General features: G+C 55.3%; 1 protein-coding gene across 1 annotated transcript in view; it reads left to right on the forward strand.

Moving 5' to 3' along the window:
• ITFG1 (integrin alpha FG-GAP repeat containing 1) overlaps positions 1–15,023 on the forward strand; it is a 40,268-nt gene that overhangs the window by 9,281 nt on the left and 15,964 nt on the right. Inside the window, 5 exon segments of the mRNA XM_036440657.2 lie at positions 3,242–3,336; positions 7,038–7,099; positions 8,368–8,449; positions 11,931–12,025; positions 14,239–14,402. Of these exon segments, the coding sequence (XP_036296550.1) occupies positions 3,242–3,336; positions 7,038–7,099; positions 8,368–8,449; positions 11,931–12,025; positions 14,239–14,402 (498 nt within the window).

Consider the following 15,023-nt stretch of genomic DNA (forward strand, 5'->3'; position numbering starts at 1 on the left):
CTAATAACGGGGATTTCTACAGAACAGGAAACGTCAGCGAACAGACTCGACCTGCCTCAGGACTGCCCACTTTCTCATCGCTGCTGTTTCCTCCTCTGGAATCAGAACAGTTTGTTCTTACGACCTTGGCTTTCAAATGGGAGTTGAGCATGGATGAGGTTATGTGAGCACAGTTGCTTGAAAACGCCGGTGTCTGCTCTTAGGAGAAACTATGAGTGCAAAGAGCCCCATTGAAGGCAGAAGGAAAAATGAATTCTGTTTCGAACTACGAAATCTTAAACCGTCTGATTCTGATAGACAGCTGTCCGTGCATTCCACTCTCCGCCATCGGCACCCATCCGCATGGTGCGTGGCACTGCATACGTGTGAGGGTCAGGCGACCGCCTGTGAGAGGCGTCCATGTGAAGCCGCAGAGGACCGGCAGCACATAGCAGCGTCGATACCGTGACGAGCTGCAGAGTTCCTTTGAAGTGTTCAGGGAGCAAGACCGCAGCTTGTGCTTTGTTAGGAGTCTGAGCACAAACGTCTGCAGGGCAGGAGGGAGCGAGGGGGCAAACGGGCGGGACGGCAGGACGGCCACTGTCCACTGGCGCTGGCCAGGGGTTGTCAGACCTGCTGATGTTTCCGGAGAAGCTGGAAATCCAGGCTTGTAGGTGAAAGCTGACATTTTAGTTAACTTCTAGCAGTGAATTCAAAATTTTTAAAACAGCATGCGGCTCAAATAACATCTTTCTACTGGATATGGCCCGTCACCTCTTTATCACTCCTGCTTTATCCCTGTTCTCCGTTCTTCGTTTAAAATGCACATTTTTGTCAAATAGTTCCCAGAACGAATAGCACCAGTTATTTGAGGTTTTCCAACATTCTACTTGTAGCTTCCTTTAAAGCAAACCTGTAGAAAATTCTCCAGGCACTGAGATCAATAACGGTGCTGATAGTCACTAAGCCAGCCCCGTGATTAACCCCATTAAGCTCAACCTCGCAAAAGCCTGTTTTTAATCAGTTTGGCCTATAATTACAAATTTGTTGCAAATACCAGGAAGTGCTTCTGAAACGACTTTGGGTTAAACTTGTCATAGAATCTCTAGCCTGAATCTGATCATTTTGTTAGTAATTAAAAATACCCGAATGCTTCGAGTTTGAAGGACCGATGAATGCATGGCCTCTCTTAAAAAGAAGCACACCAGCCGGTATTCAGTTGAACGTAATTGCAGTTATTTTAAGCATTTTTAACCGTGTGCGGTCTAAAAGAGCACGGCATGAATGCTTGGCACGGAATTACCTTACAAATGTTAAATACAGCTTCTCCGTTTATAAAATTCATCATCACCGTATTTTTGGTTAAGATAGTAAAATCAGGTTGTACAGCTAGTGCTGGTTTTGTTCTGCCCAGGCCCGGTGTGTACTTAAAAGCGTGTACACGGAGGTCACTCCCCGTGAACATGTCCTCTCTCCCGGGCTCCAGCTGCCAGGAACAGATGAGCAATTGTCTCTCCGCTCTCCACGCCCATCGGGCTGGATTCACAAACAGACCTTGCTGGCCCACAGGCAGTTGGGTGCTGCGCAGACAATTAAGTTGGACTTAATGAGCCTTCCATTGCTCTTCAGAGATGACGTGTCTGTACTTCCATAGGGACTGGGGCATAATGGGGGGGGAGGGCCAGATTCTAACTACCTGGATTCCCCAAAAATAAGACATCCTCCGAAAATAAGACTTAGCGCATGGAAAGATAAGACATCCCCTGAAAATAAGACCTAGCGCAACTTTGGGAGAAAAAATTAATATGAGACACTGTCTTGTTTCCGGGGAAACAGGGTAGAAGTAGAGAGGGAGGTGCTGCTGAAGCCTCTGATGCGGGGCTGGGGCTCAGGACACTGGAGGGGCTACCCCCGCAGAGAGAAGGTTCCGGCACAAACCGCAGCGTGTGCGTGGAGAGCGGGTTATGGGAAGAGGCCGGAGAGGAATAGGCCTTTGCAGGCGGCTGGTGTGGGTGGGGCCCTGTGGGACGGGAATGCCTGCCAATAAGGAACTGGGGGAGGGGGTGCTTTCATGTCAGCCTGTTCACCCTCAGTGCTGCGGGCAGAGGCCCCGTGCGGCAGGGTGGGGTCCCATGTGGGTCTGGGTCTGAGTTTTGGGGGCCGGCTGACCCGCTGCCCACGGGCGCTGCGCCACCCGCTGCTCCTGGCTTTGACGATTGCCAGCCCGTGGCTTGAAGGGGCTGCTCACTGGTTTGGTGTGCGACTCCTCAGTGACGGGTGACACTAAGCATCTCCTGGCGTGCTGGCAGCCGTCTGTATACCTTCTTAGGAGACATGGCTAGGCCGGCCGTTTTTAACGAAGGCTGTTATCTCCTGATGCAGAGCTGTGAAAGCTGTTTATGTAGTCCGGGTACCAGGGCCTTAGCAGAGATGGGATGTCTTATGATGTAAAAAGTTTTTAATTCTAATTAGTCCAGTTCATCTATTTTCTTCTTTCTTTTATTGCTTGTTATGTTGGTGTCATACCTAAGAATCCATTTCCAAATCTAAGGTCATGAAGATGTATCACTGTTTTTTTAAGAGTTTTCTAGTTTTAGCTCTTGGATCCATTTTGAGTTAATTTTTGTTATATGGTTTGAGGTAGAGTCTTAAATTCATTCTTCTGCAAGGCTCAAACTTTAAAATTGATATTCATTAAAGATAACCAATACTACGGTCTAGGGAAAAAAATAATAGCATTTAACCATTATTTCTTGTATTTAGAAGAGATCTGTAAATATAACAGCTAAAACTATAAACTCAGAAGAAAGCATAGCAGTAAAACCTCATGACCTTGGATTTGGAAATGAATTCCTGTACATGACACCAAAAGGACAAGCAAAAAAGAAAAAAACAGATATTGGCAAGTCACACATGGGGTGAAGGTCTAGTACTCAGTCTTTATAGAGAACTCCCACAGCTCAAACATAAAGCAACAAATAGCCCGATTTTCAAACCGGCAGTGGGCCTGAGGAGGCAGTTCTCCAAAGCAGAGAGCCTGTGGCCGGCGAGCCCAGGGCAGTTATAATAAAACGTGTGACAGCGATAAGTGCCGACACAGAAATGGAGATCTGAGAACTCTCCTACATTGCGAGTGAGCTGTAGGATGGGGAAGCTGGGGGTGTGCAAAACAGCCAAATGAAAAGGAACAAAACTTTTACGCCTCTGCCATGCTCATTTGATGTTTGCCTCCCGAAAATCTTGGTGCTGTCGTTTTTTTCAGGAATTTATCATGGCACCCTGCACTGGCCACCAAAAGTAAGATGCGGACTCCACATTCTCACGCATTCATTGACCTGACGGGAGACTTCACAGCAGGTGAGCTGTGTGTCCGTGTAAATCGTGGGACTTGTTCCTGTGTTCTCAGCAAGCGCTTTCTTTCTGACTGCGTGTGAAACGGTTTAAGGATGTAGGGAGGTCAGGGGTACTGGACGCCTGGGAGAAGCACGGACTGGTAAGCGGGCACTGTGGTTTGGGGGCGCGTCTAAATGTCACTTTCCACAGGAGCAGCTCGTCACATGCACAGCTTAGGGACAGGGGCCATGGAGCTTTATCTAAGCCGGGGGAGAGAATAATGAAGACTTTTTTTTTAAAGGATTCTGTCCATTTTTCTAAAAAAAATACAAATTAAACCATTCCAGCCCTTCAGATCTCATAAGGCTATGTCACAAATCCCTCCTGAATGCATTCGGCTTGAACCGGTTCACATCCGGTTGCAAATAATAGCTGATCGCTATCGGCCCAGAAGGAGAGGCCCAGGTGCTCCAGCCAGAGCGTGTTCGGGTCAGCCCCCGGTTCTCCCCAAGGCGCGGCAGCGGGGGCCGGGCCGGGAGCGGCCTGCCCTCTGACCTCACACTTTATCCCCGGGCACGTCAGCTGGGGCAGCACCACCCTCGCTCACCCTTCCTGCCCCGCGCCCCAGAGCCAGCCAGCATTGTTCTGCCCGCTGCCGTGCTTCCCAACATTGAGAGCACGGCTCCCGCAGCAGGCGCACGTGAGGCCGGTGTGACCGCGGGCAGAGCCTGCCCGCCCACGTCAGGGGTCACCAGGCCGGTGTGACCCCGGGCAGAGCCTGCCCGCCCACGTCAGGGGTCACCAGGCCGGTGTGACCCCGGGCAGAGCCTGCCCCCCACGTCAGGGGTCACCAGGCCGGTGTGACCACGGGCAGAGCCTGCCCCCCACGTCAGGGGTCACCAGGCCGGTGTGACCACGGGCAGAGCCTGCCCGCCCACGTCAGGGGTCACCAGGCCGGTGTGACCACGGGCAGACCAGGGGTCAGGAGGCTGCTGCTGCACGTGGCCTCAACTCTTGGAAACGTCAGGAAAGGCTGCTGACTGCCGGCCGGGGAAGACGGGGCACTGGGAGCGGGAACACCCCTCGCCGAGGCGCCTCGCTGTGGGCGTCCTCTCAGCCACACGGCGCCCAGCCCTCACTGCCTGCCGCCTAGAAGGTTTTCTAGCTCCGCCTCTGTTCTCCCTCAGAGCCAGGGCGTGACTCTCCACATTGAGCTGTTAATAATTAACCGTCTCTATTTTTATTTCTGCACATAATGAATCATTTATTTCCTATAACCTCCGCACGTAATTGAAAAGTGGAATGAATGTTTAAAATCAATTTTACAAGGTACTTCCAACCCCTTATCTCACTTCACTGGTTTTCAAAGTCCTAACAAACGGCTGGTGAGGCCGTGAAGGCACAGCCAGCGAAGACTTCGTTATAGTTCCTACGTTTCCTAAAGATGAGTGGCAGACTGGACGCTCTGAGCATCTTTCATGCGAATGTTTTGGGACGTAGCAGCATCCACAGAAAAACGCACTGTTTTCCCAGGACCGGGACGGGCTGCGGGGCATGCGACCCGCTTGGCCACGGGCAACCACCCGGAGAGCGAGGGCGGGCTCGGCGGTGAGCCTGGGTGCCCGTGGCAACGCCGCCTCCTCCGCGTCTCCTCACGTGGGTCCGGGTGCAGCAGTGGCTGTCACCCGCTTGAACAGTCACCTGTGTCACAGCAAGTAACCGCATCACCGCCCCTTTTCCAGTTCCGTCTCTTCCAACCGGCTCGGCACTGCATGGAGGCGGCTCAGGGACCTGGACGTCTCTGTGGCTGTTAATCCCCGTCACTCTCTCCTGCTGAGGACCCACATCTTCAGATAATGTGATAATATAAGAATGTAACGGCGCTCAGTGTTCTCAGCGGTCACACAGTAGGCAAAGATAATGCTCATTTCCATGAGATGCGTTAACATAAGACCTCTCTTCTCCCCAGACTTCCCATCAGAGGATGCAATCAAGTGACTGCTTTTAAGCAGCCCAAGCGAATGTGCAATCTGTGCAGCATTTCATAACCCAGCCGCCGTGTGAGCGCCTGCTGTTTCCGAGCCCAGAGGAGGCAGAGGGAGGGAAACACAGTTCGACGTGACCCTCCCCAGGGGGAGCTCGGGAGAAACAGGCCAAAGACCAGGCTACAAGGCGCCCTGTGAGGCCACAGCGAGGGGAGCCGCGCCCAGGCGAAGGGGGGCCGTCTGAGCTGCTGTCACTGAGAGGAGGTTCCTGGGGCAGGGAGTGAGCTGGACACGGGTGGGCGGGTGGGCGTCACCGGTACAAGGAGGCCATCCCGCGCCCAGAGACGGGAGGGCTCAGATGTGCGCTCTGCTGCGTCATGCTGCCGGCGGTGTGGGGGGCCTGGAGGGGAGGGGGGGCTGCCGTGTCATCGCGCAGGCCTCAGCTGTGCTGGGGACCCTCCTGGGTGAGCTTGGAGGCGCACACTCTGGGGAGCGTACGTTTATCTTCGAAATGGACCCCCTTCTGTCAGGCACAGCCCCCCGGGAGGGGTGGCACGCGGGCAGAGACGGCGGGTGTGCGACGTAAGGATGGGCTCACGCACTCGTGTCAGGAGCTCCGAGTTCAACTGGAAATAAAAGCAGCAAATGACTTACCTTCCTGGGGATCTGGGGAAATCTTTATTATAATGACTTCATTATCACTTATTATAATGACACATAAATTAGCTTCATTAAGTTCGTGTGTAATCTTTATAGAAAACACAAAGGATGAATGACGTTTTCCTGCGTCTATTTCCTTTAAAACAGTCAGGTCTTCCCATCACTCTGCACAGTTTCCATTTCTAAAGCTCCAAAGAGTAATGTCGTTTTGTGTCCCTGGGAGTCGGCTGACCCCTCTCACCCCTCTGATCACAGGCCCAGCTGCCAGCGCAGGCGCAATGGGGCTGCTGCCGGGCCTCCCACAGGCAGGGGTCTGGCCGCTGCCGGCCTGTTGTTTGTAAATTTCATCGAAGTCGTCGTACTTCTCAGTAAAGCACCGCTCTCAAGGTAGAATGTGTGGCGATCATTTTTCTACTCAAAATTTGAAATACAACTTGTTCACTTCACATGAGTGCTGGAGACTCGGGATTCTGTGACTTCGGTTTGGATAACACTGTGGCTTGAACCTGAGTGGATGTAGGGGTTCATGCTGCTATAGGGGCAGACAGCAAACTGGGATTACGACCAGAATATCTTTTCTTAAAATAGTCTGCCTCCTAATAAAAACAAACAGACAGCCTGCTCCGAGTACTGGGCAGATGTAGTGGGCTCCCTGGCAGCACCTCCCAGCAGCCAGGAGGGACCCCGCTGTGGGAAGGCCTCACAGGTGAAGCATGCTTTGTGTTTTCCTCCTGGCCCTCTGGCCGGGAGATGTTCCCAGAGGGCGTTGCTTGGGGCCTGGGCCTCTTCTCTCTGGGGTAGAGGAGGGTGTCCCGTGGATGGTGTGATTGCGGTGGAGGGGAGAGGCCTGGCTGGGCTGAGGGCTGTCGGAGGCTCCTCCCTCCCCGTGCTCCCTCAACAAACACCTCCTCAGGCAGCAGCCTGGCCCCCTGCTGCTTCCTGTGCTGGGATCGGGCTCTTCACGGTCTCGCTTAACGCAGTGTCAGCAACTGAATGAATGGCGGTTTGTGTAGCCGTGTCTTCCTGTTTCCAGCATACACATCAGTAACCCAGCTTACGGTCCGGTTCTCTTCCTTCTAGATTTATTCCTCACGACATTGTCTGCCGCTGGCACCCCGCAGTTTGAGATCTGGGAAAATTTGGTAAGAAATCTCTTCTTTGAAGCATGTTTAAATGATGGCTTTCAGTAAAAACACATGTTAGAAAATGAAGCGAAAGGAATCAGCTGGTCGGTTGGTTACAACAATAAATAGAAAGAGGTGAGGAGTCTGGCTGGGCTGCTGCGTGCAGGCGGCCGAGCATCGTGAAGGATGCTCCACTCAGCACCCGCTCCTGCACCCGCCCCACTCCTGCACCTGCACCCGCTCCTGCACCCGCTCCTGCACCAGCGCTCGCTCCTGCACCCGCGCCCGCTCCTGCACCCGCTCCTGCACCCGCACCCGCTCCTGCACCCGCCCCGCTCCTGCAGGCTCAGGGCAGCTGCCACTTACACCCGGCAGGCGGCCTGTGGGGGCGGGAGCAGCCCCACTGGGCTGTCTGTCAGCTGTTGAGAGACGGGGCTGTCAGTAATTAGTCAGCTGATGGCTTATTGAAGAAAACTCTTTACAAGAGACTGATGTTGTCCTCCCTGCCTCCAGGCTTATATATAACACACACACACACACACACACACAGATACTAAACTTCTTGCCAAGTTGACCAAGATTAAGGAGTTTTCCCCCCCAATACATGTTATTGTGTAATTGCAGGCAGAAGATTCCCAAACTGGTGTTGTGATTTGATTTGATTCATTTTTAGCTTGCTCTAGATGCTCTGAAAGGACCATTAATGAAGAATAAATCCGCCCAATCTTAACGTTGGATTTCAAAGTGTTTAAAAGGTTTTAGGACTGAGAGAGATGCCTGGAGCTTTTATTATTGATGAGTATGGTACAGCATGTCAGACGGGCCTGCGTGGAAAGTTCTCATCTAGGCATCTGTTTACTTGTCGCTAAAATGTACTTGTGGAGGCTTTATGAGGATCAGGGGGGTAATGTAAGTAAGGCCGTACCAGCGTGTGCACGCAGCGTGCATGCGGTTAGCGGGACTGTCTGTGAACAGGGTAGTCACACCGTGTCTGCTCCTGTTTTTATAGCTGAGTGTTTCTGAGACCCCCTGACACGAGGAAGAGGGCGCTCAGTGTGTCTGGGGTCAGGGTGACGTGTAGTGGAGGGGGTCACACTGGGATCCACACCGGAGAGCCGTCCAGCTGCACGGCTCCGTCCACGCGCTGCGCTGCGCTGCCCTGTCCATGACGATCGTTGTGTAGGACGGACAAGTCCGAGTTACTTCTCTCCTGCTTCCGCCAAATGCTTGCTTTTCCCCCTGGCGGATGATCATACAGTCTAACCAGCGTTTTCTGCCTCTAACAGGACGGGAACTTCTCCAGCAAGACGGTGTTTGAAAAGCCTCACAACATGGTGGTGGTGGGACAGTCAGCGTTCGCAGATTTCGGTAAGGCTGTCCCACCTTCACGTTCACCCCCCACTCTGCCCTGGCCACCTGGGTCAGCAGACAGCCGCCCCCAGCCATCGTGTCGTAGATGGCTCTCCTCACGCGCGCACGCTGTGGTCAGACCCAGGTGCGGAGGAGCAGTTTGCCCACGTGTGTTCAGTAACAGTGAACTGGGGCCTCTCTCAGGGAAGGTTCCATACGTCCAGGCTAGGGAGCCAAAGTGACTATGTTGCTCAGGCGCATGTGTTGCTCATTTATATGTTGTCATTTTTAAGATGCACAAAATATAGGATATAATTAATGAAAAAATTAATTTCTCCCCTATTTTTAATAACTTTAGGTAGCATGTCAATAAATATATTCTAGGTTGCATATGAATCAATATATCAGTAGACTTTAGATAAATATTCCACAACGTCTACTTAAAAGTCCTGTCCAGCTGGTGTGGCTCAGTGATTGAGCATCAACCTCTGAACCAGGTCACAGTTCGATTCCGGTCAGGGCACAGGCCCGGGTTGTGGGCTCGATCCCCAGTGGGGGGCGTTCAGGAGGCAGCTGATCTGTGATTCTCTCTCATCATGGATGTTTTTGTCTCTCCTTCTCCCTTCCTCTCTGAAATCAACAATATTAAAAAAAAAAAAAAATGGTCCTTGTAATCTTAGTTGGTTTTAGAAAAAAACAAGGCTGCTAATGAGTCCCAAAAAGCAGCTGGCATAGAGTAAGTCTGTGCGTATTAATACACGGAATATGCGTTTTCCTGTACGTTGAGTAAGCCTATGAATATTAATATGTACAAACGATGGATTTTCCTGTGCATTTGAGTGAGTCTGTGAACCGCAGCCTTCATCTGCCGCCTCCCACTTCCTGTGAGCCAAGTCAGGGAATGACTGACAGGCAGGAAGTCAGCGTGACTCCAGACGTTCGCCATTCATTTGGTGTAAAAAAAAAAAAAAAAAAAAAAGGAAGGGAAGGGAAGCAGGTGCCTGCGGATAAAGGCTGGAGCTCGCAGGAGGAGCCCGTTCCAAAAGGCGTCGAGGAACAAGGCTTCCCCAGCGGCGGTGGGTTCTCTCTCACACGGAATCCTGAGATCGTCTAAACCTGTTCAGCTGGGCTGTTCCGGGCGTCCGCAGCGAGCCGCCCTCCCATCCCCGGTCCCCTGCTTTGTTAACGTTCCCTCCCCCGGGAGGTGTGTCCTCACCAGAGCGCCAGGACCCTGAGCTGGAATCAGATGAAAACGCTCATTTCCTCTGAGAGGCACCTGCTGAGGTCACTCCACTCCAGGTCCCCGCTCTGCCTAAGCGCTTTCCCTCTGGGTGCGGTCCTCAGCCTCCATAGGCTCACGGCCGTCTGCGGCCGTCTGTCTGTCAGTGTGCCTTTCCCCGTGGCAGCCCTGCACCGCCCAGCACAGGCCCCGCGGCAGCCCAGCCCCGGGGGCACGGATCCATGAGCCGTGGCCATGAGTCAGGGATGAGAGCAGCGCCGAGTCAGGCCCCAACCTAGGAGCCAGGGGACCACTCCCTGGCGAGGACATCAGAATCTGCCCCCCTCCCCCCATCAGGCTCCGGGGCAGCAGATGGGGAGCCCTGAGGGTGGCCCCGGGTCCTCCGCACCCCCTCCAGAGGTCTTTGCAGACAGTGTGCCGTGCTTGACAAACGCAGCAGCTGGAAATGACATCTGGTTTTCCTTCATTTGCTCTTTTATTGATGAAAACGTCTTGCTTGCCAAAGCCGGTGTGGCTCAGTGGATAGAGCGTCGGTCTGCGGACTGAAAGGTCCCTGGTTCGATTCTGGTCAAGGGCATGTACTACTGGGGATGTGCAGGAGGCAGCTGGTCGATGTTTCTCTCTCATCGACGTTTCTAGCTCTATCTCCCTTCCTCTCTGTAAAAAATCAATAAAAAATATATATATATATATATATATATATATATATATATATTTTTTTTTTTAAACCTTTAAAAAAAAAAAAAAAGAAAGAAAGAAAAGAAAACGTCTTGCTTTTTAAAGGTCGGGGCTGCGAGCTTTGTGACCACTGAGATCCTGCTGTCTAGGCGACACCTAAACGTGCACGTGACACAAACCGCGTGTAAATACATGTAAAACATGCCTGACCGTGGGGTACTGCGGACAGGCATGCTTCTTTCTCCCGGGGCGGCAGCGATCATTACGTAAATAACTCAGAAGCCCGTTGTTTTAACTGGGCGGTTTTCACGTCAGACCCCGAAACGGGGCTTTTCCCCACGTTGGTAAGTATGTAGCCCAGAAAGGTGAGCGGTTAGAACAGGAAGCAGCCGGGTGACCGGGAGCCAGGCCCAGGGGTGCTGATGGAACGCGTTTAGCAGTCCCGCCGGCTTGCTCGGTGTGCTGGGGCGAGGTGGGCGGGGGAAGGAGCGGGCGCGTGCCCTGCCCGGACGGAGCACGCGTGGCGGGGGAAGGAGCGTGCCCTGCCCGGACGGAGCACGCGTGGCGGGGCTGCGGGAGCGTGCCCTGCCCGGACGGAGCACGCGTGGCGGGGCTGCGGGCGCGTGCCCTGCCCGGACGGAGCACGCGTGGAGGGGCTGCGGGAGCGTGCCCTGCCCGGAGGGAGCACGCGTGGAGGGGCTGCGGGAGCGTGCCCTGCCCGGAGGGAGCACGCGTGGCGGGGCTGCGGGAGCGTGCCCTGCCCGGACGGAGCACGCGTGGAGGGGCTGCGGGAGCGTGCCCTGCCCGGACGGAGCACGCGTGGCGGGGCTGCGGGCGCGTGCCCTGCCCGGACGGAGCACGCGTGGCGGGGCTGCGGGCGCGTGCCCTGCCCGGACGGAGCACGCGTGGCGGGGGAAGGAGCGTGCCCTGCCCGGACGGAGCACGCGTGGCGGGGGAAGGAGCGTGCCCTGCCCGGACGGAGCACGCGTGGCGGGGCTGCGGGAGCGTGCCCTGCCCGGACGGAGCACGCGTGGCGGGGGAAGGAGCGTGCCCTGCCCGGACGGAGCACGCGTGGCGGGGCTGCGGGAGCGTGCCCTGCCCGGAGGGGAGCACGCGTGGCGGGGCTGCGGGAGCGTGCCCTGCCCGGACGGAGCACGCGTGGCGGGGAAGGAGCGTGCCCTGCCCGGAGGGAGCACGCGTGGCGGGGCTGCGGGAGCGTGCCCTGCCCTGCCCGGACGGAGCACGCGTGGCGGGGGAAGGAGCGTGCCCTGCCCGGAGGGAGCACGCGTGGCGGGGCTGCGGGAGCGTGCCCTGCCCGGAGGGAGCACGCGTGGCGGGGCTGCGGGAGCGTGCCCTGCCCGGAGGGAGCACGCGTGGCGGGGGAAGGAGCGTGCCCTGCCCGGAGGGAGCACGCGTGGCGGGGGAAGGAGCGTGCCCTGCCCGGAGGGAGCACGCGTGGCGGGGCTGCGGGAGCGTGCCCTGCCCGGACGGAGCACGCGTGGCGGGGCTGCGGGAGCGTGCCCTGCCCGGACGGAGCACGCGTGGCGGGGCTGCAGCCGACTCTGAGCGCTTCTTCCGCAGACGGAGACGGGCACATGGACCACCTGCTCCCGGGCTGTGAGGATCCCGGCTGCCAGCGAAGTGCCATCTACCTGGCGAGGTCCGGGGCGGAGCAGGTAGGTCCCCTCGCTGGCGTGGGCGGGTCAGGCCTGGGAAGGCGGTCTCCGGAGGGTCCGAAAGATGATCTGAAGAGTAAGCAGAGAAACCAAAGTGTGGACTTCCTCCCTTAGGACATGCGTTTCCATCCGCTCTTTATTGGCCTGTGGAGGGGGGAGTGCTGTTGCAATCATTCCGGTGAAGAAACCTGGTCTCGGTCCTGTAGTTAAATGACGTGTTAGCATTTATATGCGGGGGGGGGGGAAGGTAAACGCACTCTCACTCTGACCGGGCTGATCTGGTTTCTGTCTGTGATAGCGAGATCCATGTCATCTCCCACCGACTCTCCCCTCCGCCTGTAGGTGGACGATTTAGGATCCGATAGTCACAGCCAAGGACTGACGAGGAAGCGATAGGTCATGACACTGAGGACTTCTCCCTGTGGACAGGGCTGGCAGGAAGCCAGTAATAGGGCAGAGCTAATGCGTTTTCCTTTCTACTTGGCGGTGAAAGGATAGAATAGCACACTGACTTTTATAGCCTTAGAAGTACAAGCACCACCTTTTGCTAAGGAGAACCAGTCTCCGCAGACCGGCTTGGTGATTGCGCAGGGGGGAAGGAGGGGAGATAAAGGGGATGAATGGTGATGGAAGGAAGCCTGACCGGGGGCGGGGGGGGGGGGGGGGGGGGGGGTGAAGCACAGTGTACAGATGATGGTTGTGGGGCTGTGCATCTGAAGCCGTATAATTCTATAGCCCTTGTCCTCCCAATGCTCCAATAGCATCCTTACACATTTAGCTATTACAGTCGTAAGTGTTATTGCCCTGGACTTCCTTAAAGCTTGAACCCCTGAGACAGGAGGTGACACACCTCGAGTGGATTCACAGGTGTAAGTGATCCCCTGCGGGGCCGTCCCCGGGGCACCCCGCACACACCTCACACCAGCCCCGGGAGGCGAGTGTGCGGGCTGCGGTGACGGCGGGATGTCATGTCACTGAGGAAGCGCTGTGCTTCTCCGGCCCTAGCAGCCACCTCCGCGGGAACGCTTTCTCCTCCTCAGTGAGCTGTCGGCCTCCAGAAGGGGGTGATGCGTTGGCACTTTAGGAAGTTCCCATCTTCCAAAACAAAACCAGTTTGTTTGTTTGTTTTTTCAGTCCAGTGAAACATGGAAATGGTTTGATGATATTTAGAACCTTTTTACTTTATGAGATTGGAGAAGTGGTTAAAGTTCAGACAAGTATTTTTAAGGGCCTTGTTTTCTGTAGCTGTGTCTTTAAGCTTCTCTCTTCTCCCTGGCAAATGGTGCTCCTGCAGACAGCACAGAGGCGTCCGGCCTCCCTGAGCAGCGAGTCCTTTCCCGGAGCCGCTTCATGCAGTTCCCCTGCTCGTCAGAGAGAGCCCCGCGGGGGTGCGTGCCCCTGCCCTCGGCGCCCGCTGCACCCGCTTCTGTCTCGGTGTCTCCGGCGTCCCCGCTCCCAGCTCCCCGGGGGCAGTCTGCGCCGTCAGCATCCTCTCCACCCTCAGGGCCGCGGTGTGCGTTAGCTGTGCACAGGGAGAACGGGGGCCTTCAGGAAAGAAAGGGGCTTCCAAACGCTTATTTACAACCAGCCTGTTCTCTCTGTTCTGTCCACTCACTCCTTTAGAAAGAAAGGACTGGCTGACACGGAGCTCCGTCTTCCAGGACCCAGCTCTCCGGGGCAGGCAGAGCCTGTGGTCAGAGCCCGGCGGGTGGTGTCTGGCTCTGGAGCGATGGCCAAGGTCAGGCCGTGTGTCGGAGGCCCGGCCGGGAGCCAGGTTGTCCAGAAAGAGCGTTGTCGGGTTCTCACTGCCCCGAACCCGGTCCTTCTGGAAGGACGTCAGTGACATCACAGCTGGCTCTGACTTTTAACACTATTTCTCTAAGGTTGTATTTCCAGCCAATACAGGTTTTCAAGTGGGCAGTTCAGCTCCGTAGTCAGTAATGCCCTGTTAGTCCTAAGACTCTGAAGCCCTGTGAAATCCTCCTGGGGCTGTGCGTGCCCGTTCAGGGAAAGACGGCTAGTGGTCAGTGTTAGAGAGCGCTTCCTGCCGGCGGGCGCCGCAGTTCGGAGTCAAGTGTGGCGCCCTCCCCCGTGGCGAGAAGAACTTAAGCAGGTGCTGTTTATCGTGCGGACCCGGAGGGGACTGCCTGCTTTGCAGACGGTGGTTTTCTCCTAAGCTGACGGCAGGGCCCTCTCTCTCTCTCCGCGCGCAGTGGGTCCCGGTCCTGCAGGACTTCAGCAGCAAGGGCACCCTCTGGGGCTTCGTGCCGGAGCAGCACCCGGCGGACATCCCGGTTCCCATCACCCTCCGCATCGGCGACTACAACATGGACGGCTACCCCGACGCCCTGGCCATCCTGAGGAACACGTCCGGCAGGTACGGGATCGAGTCCCCGTTTTGTAAAGTATCATCACGTGACACTTTGTAACTAAATGGCACCCAGATGTGGTCCGGTCCTCAAATACCAAGACCAGGTGGGTCCTTTTTCTTCACGTGGTCCCTGAACTTCTTCAGCTGCTTAGAACACCCTCCCGCCCGCCGGCTGGCCCAGGGGTTGAACATCAACCTATGAGCCAGGAGGTCACAGTTCCATTCCCAGGCAGGGCACAGGCCCAGCTTGCGGGCTCAATCCCCAGTAGAAAGTGTGCAGGAGGCATCCAATCAGTGATTCTCTTTCATCATTGATGTTTCTCTCTCCCTCTCTCTCCCTCTCTCTCTCTCTCTCTCTCTCTCTCTCTCTCTCTTCCTCTCTCTCTCTCTCTCTCCTCTCTCTCTCTCTCTCTCTCCCTCTTCCTGGAGAGTCAATAAAAGTTTGTGTTTTTTTTTTTAAGAAAGAGCAAAGAACACTAGTTCTTTTTCACAGACTTATTTTCTGTAGAACAAAAAAAATCATATTCCATGATCAACTGAGATTTATTCCCGGAATGCAAGGATGGTTTAATACCCACCAGTCAAGCAGCATACTATGTCACATACACTGAGTGCAGGATAAAAGTC

This window comes from Pipistrellus kuhlii, unplaced genomic scaffold (genome assembly GCF_014108245.1).
Source record: "Pipistrellus kuhlii isolate mPipKuh1 unplaced genomic scaffold, mPipKuh1.p scaffold_m20_p_17, whole genome shotgun sequence".
Taxonomy (NCBI): Eukaryota; Metazoa; Chordata; class Mammalia; order Chiroptera; family Vespertilionidae; genus Pipistrellus; species Pipistrellus kuhlii.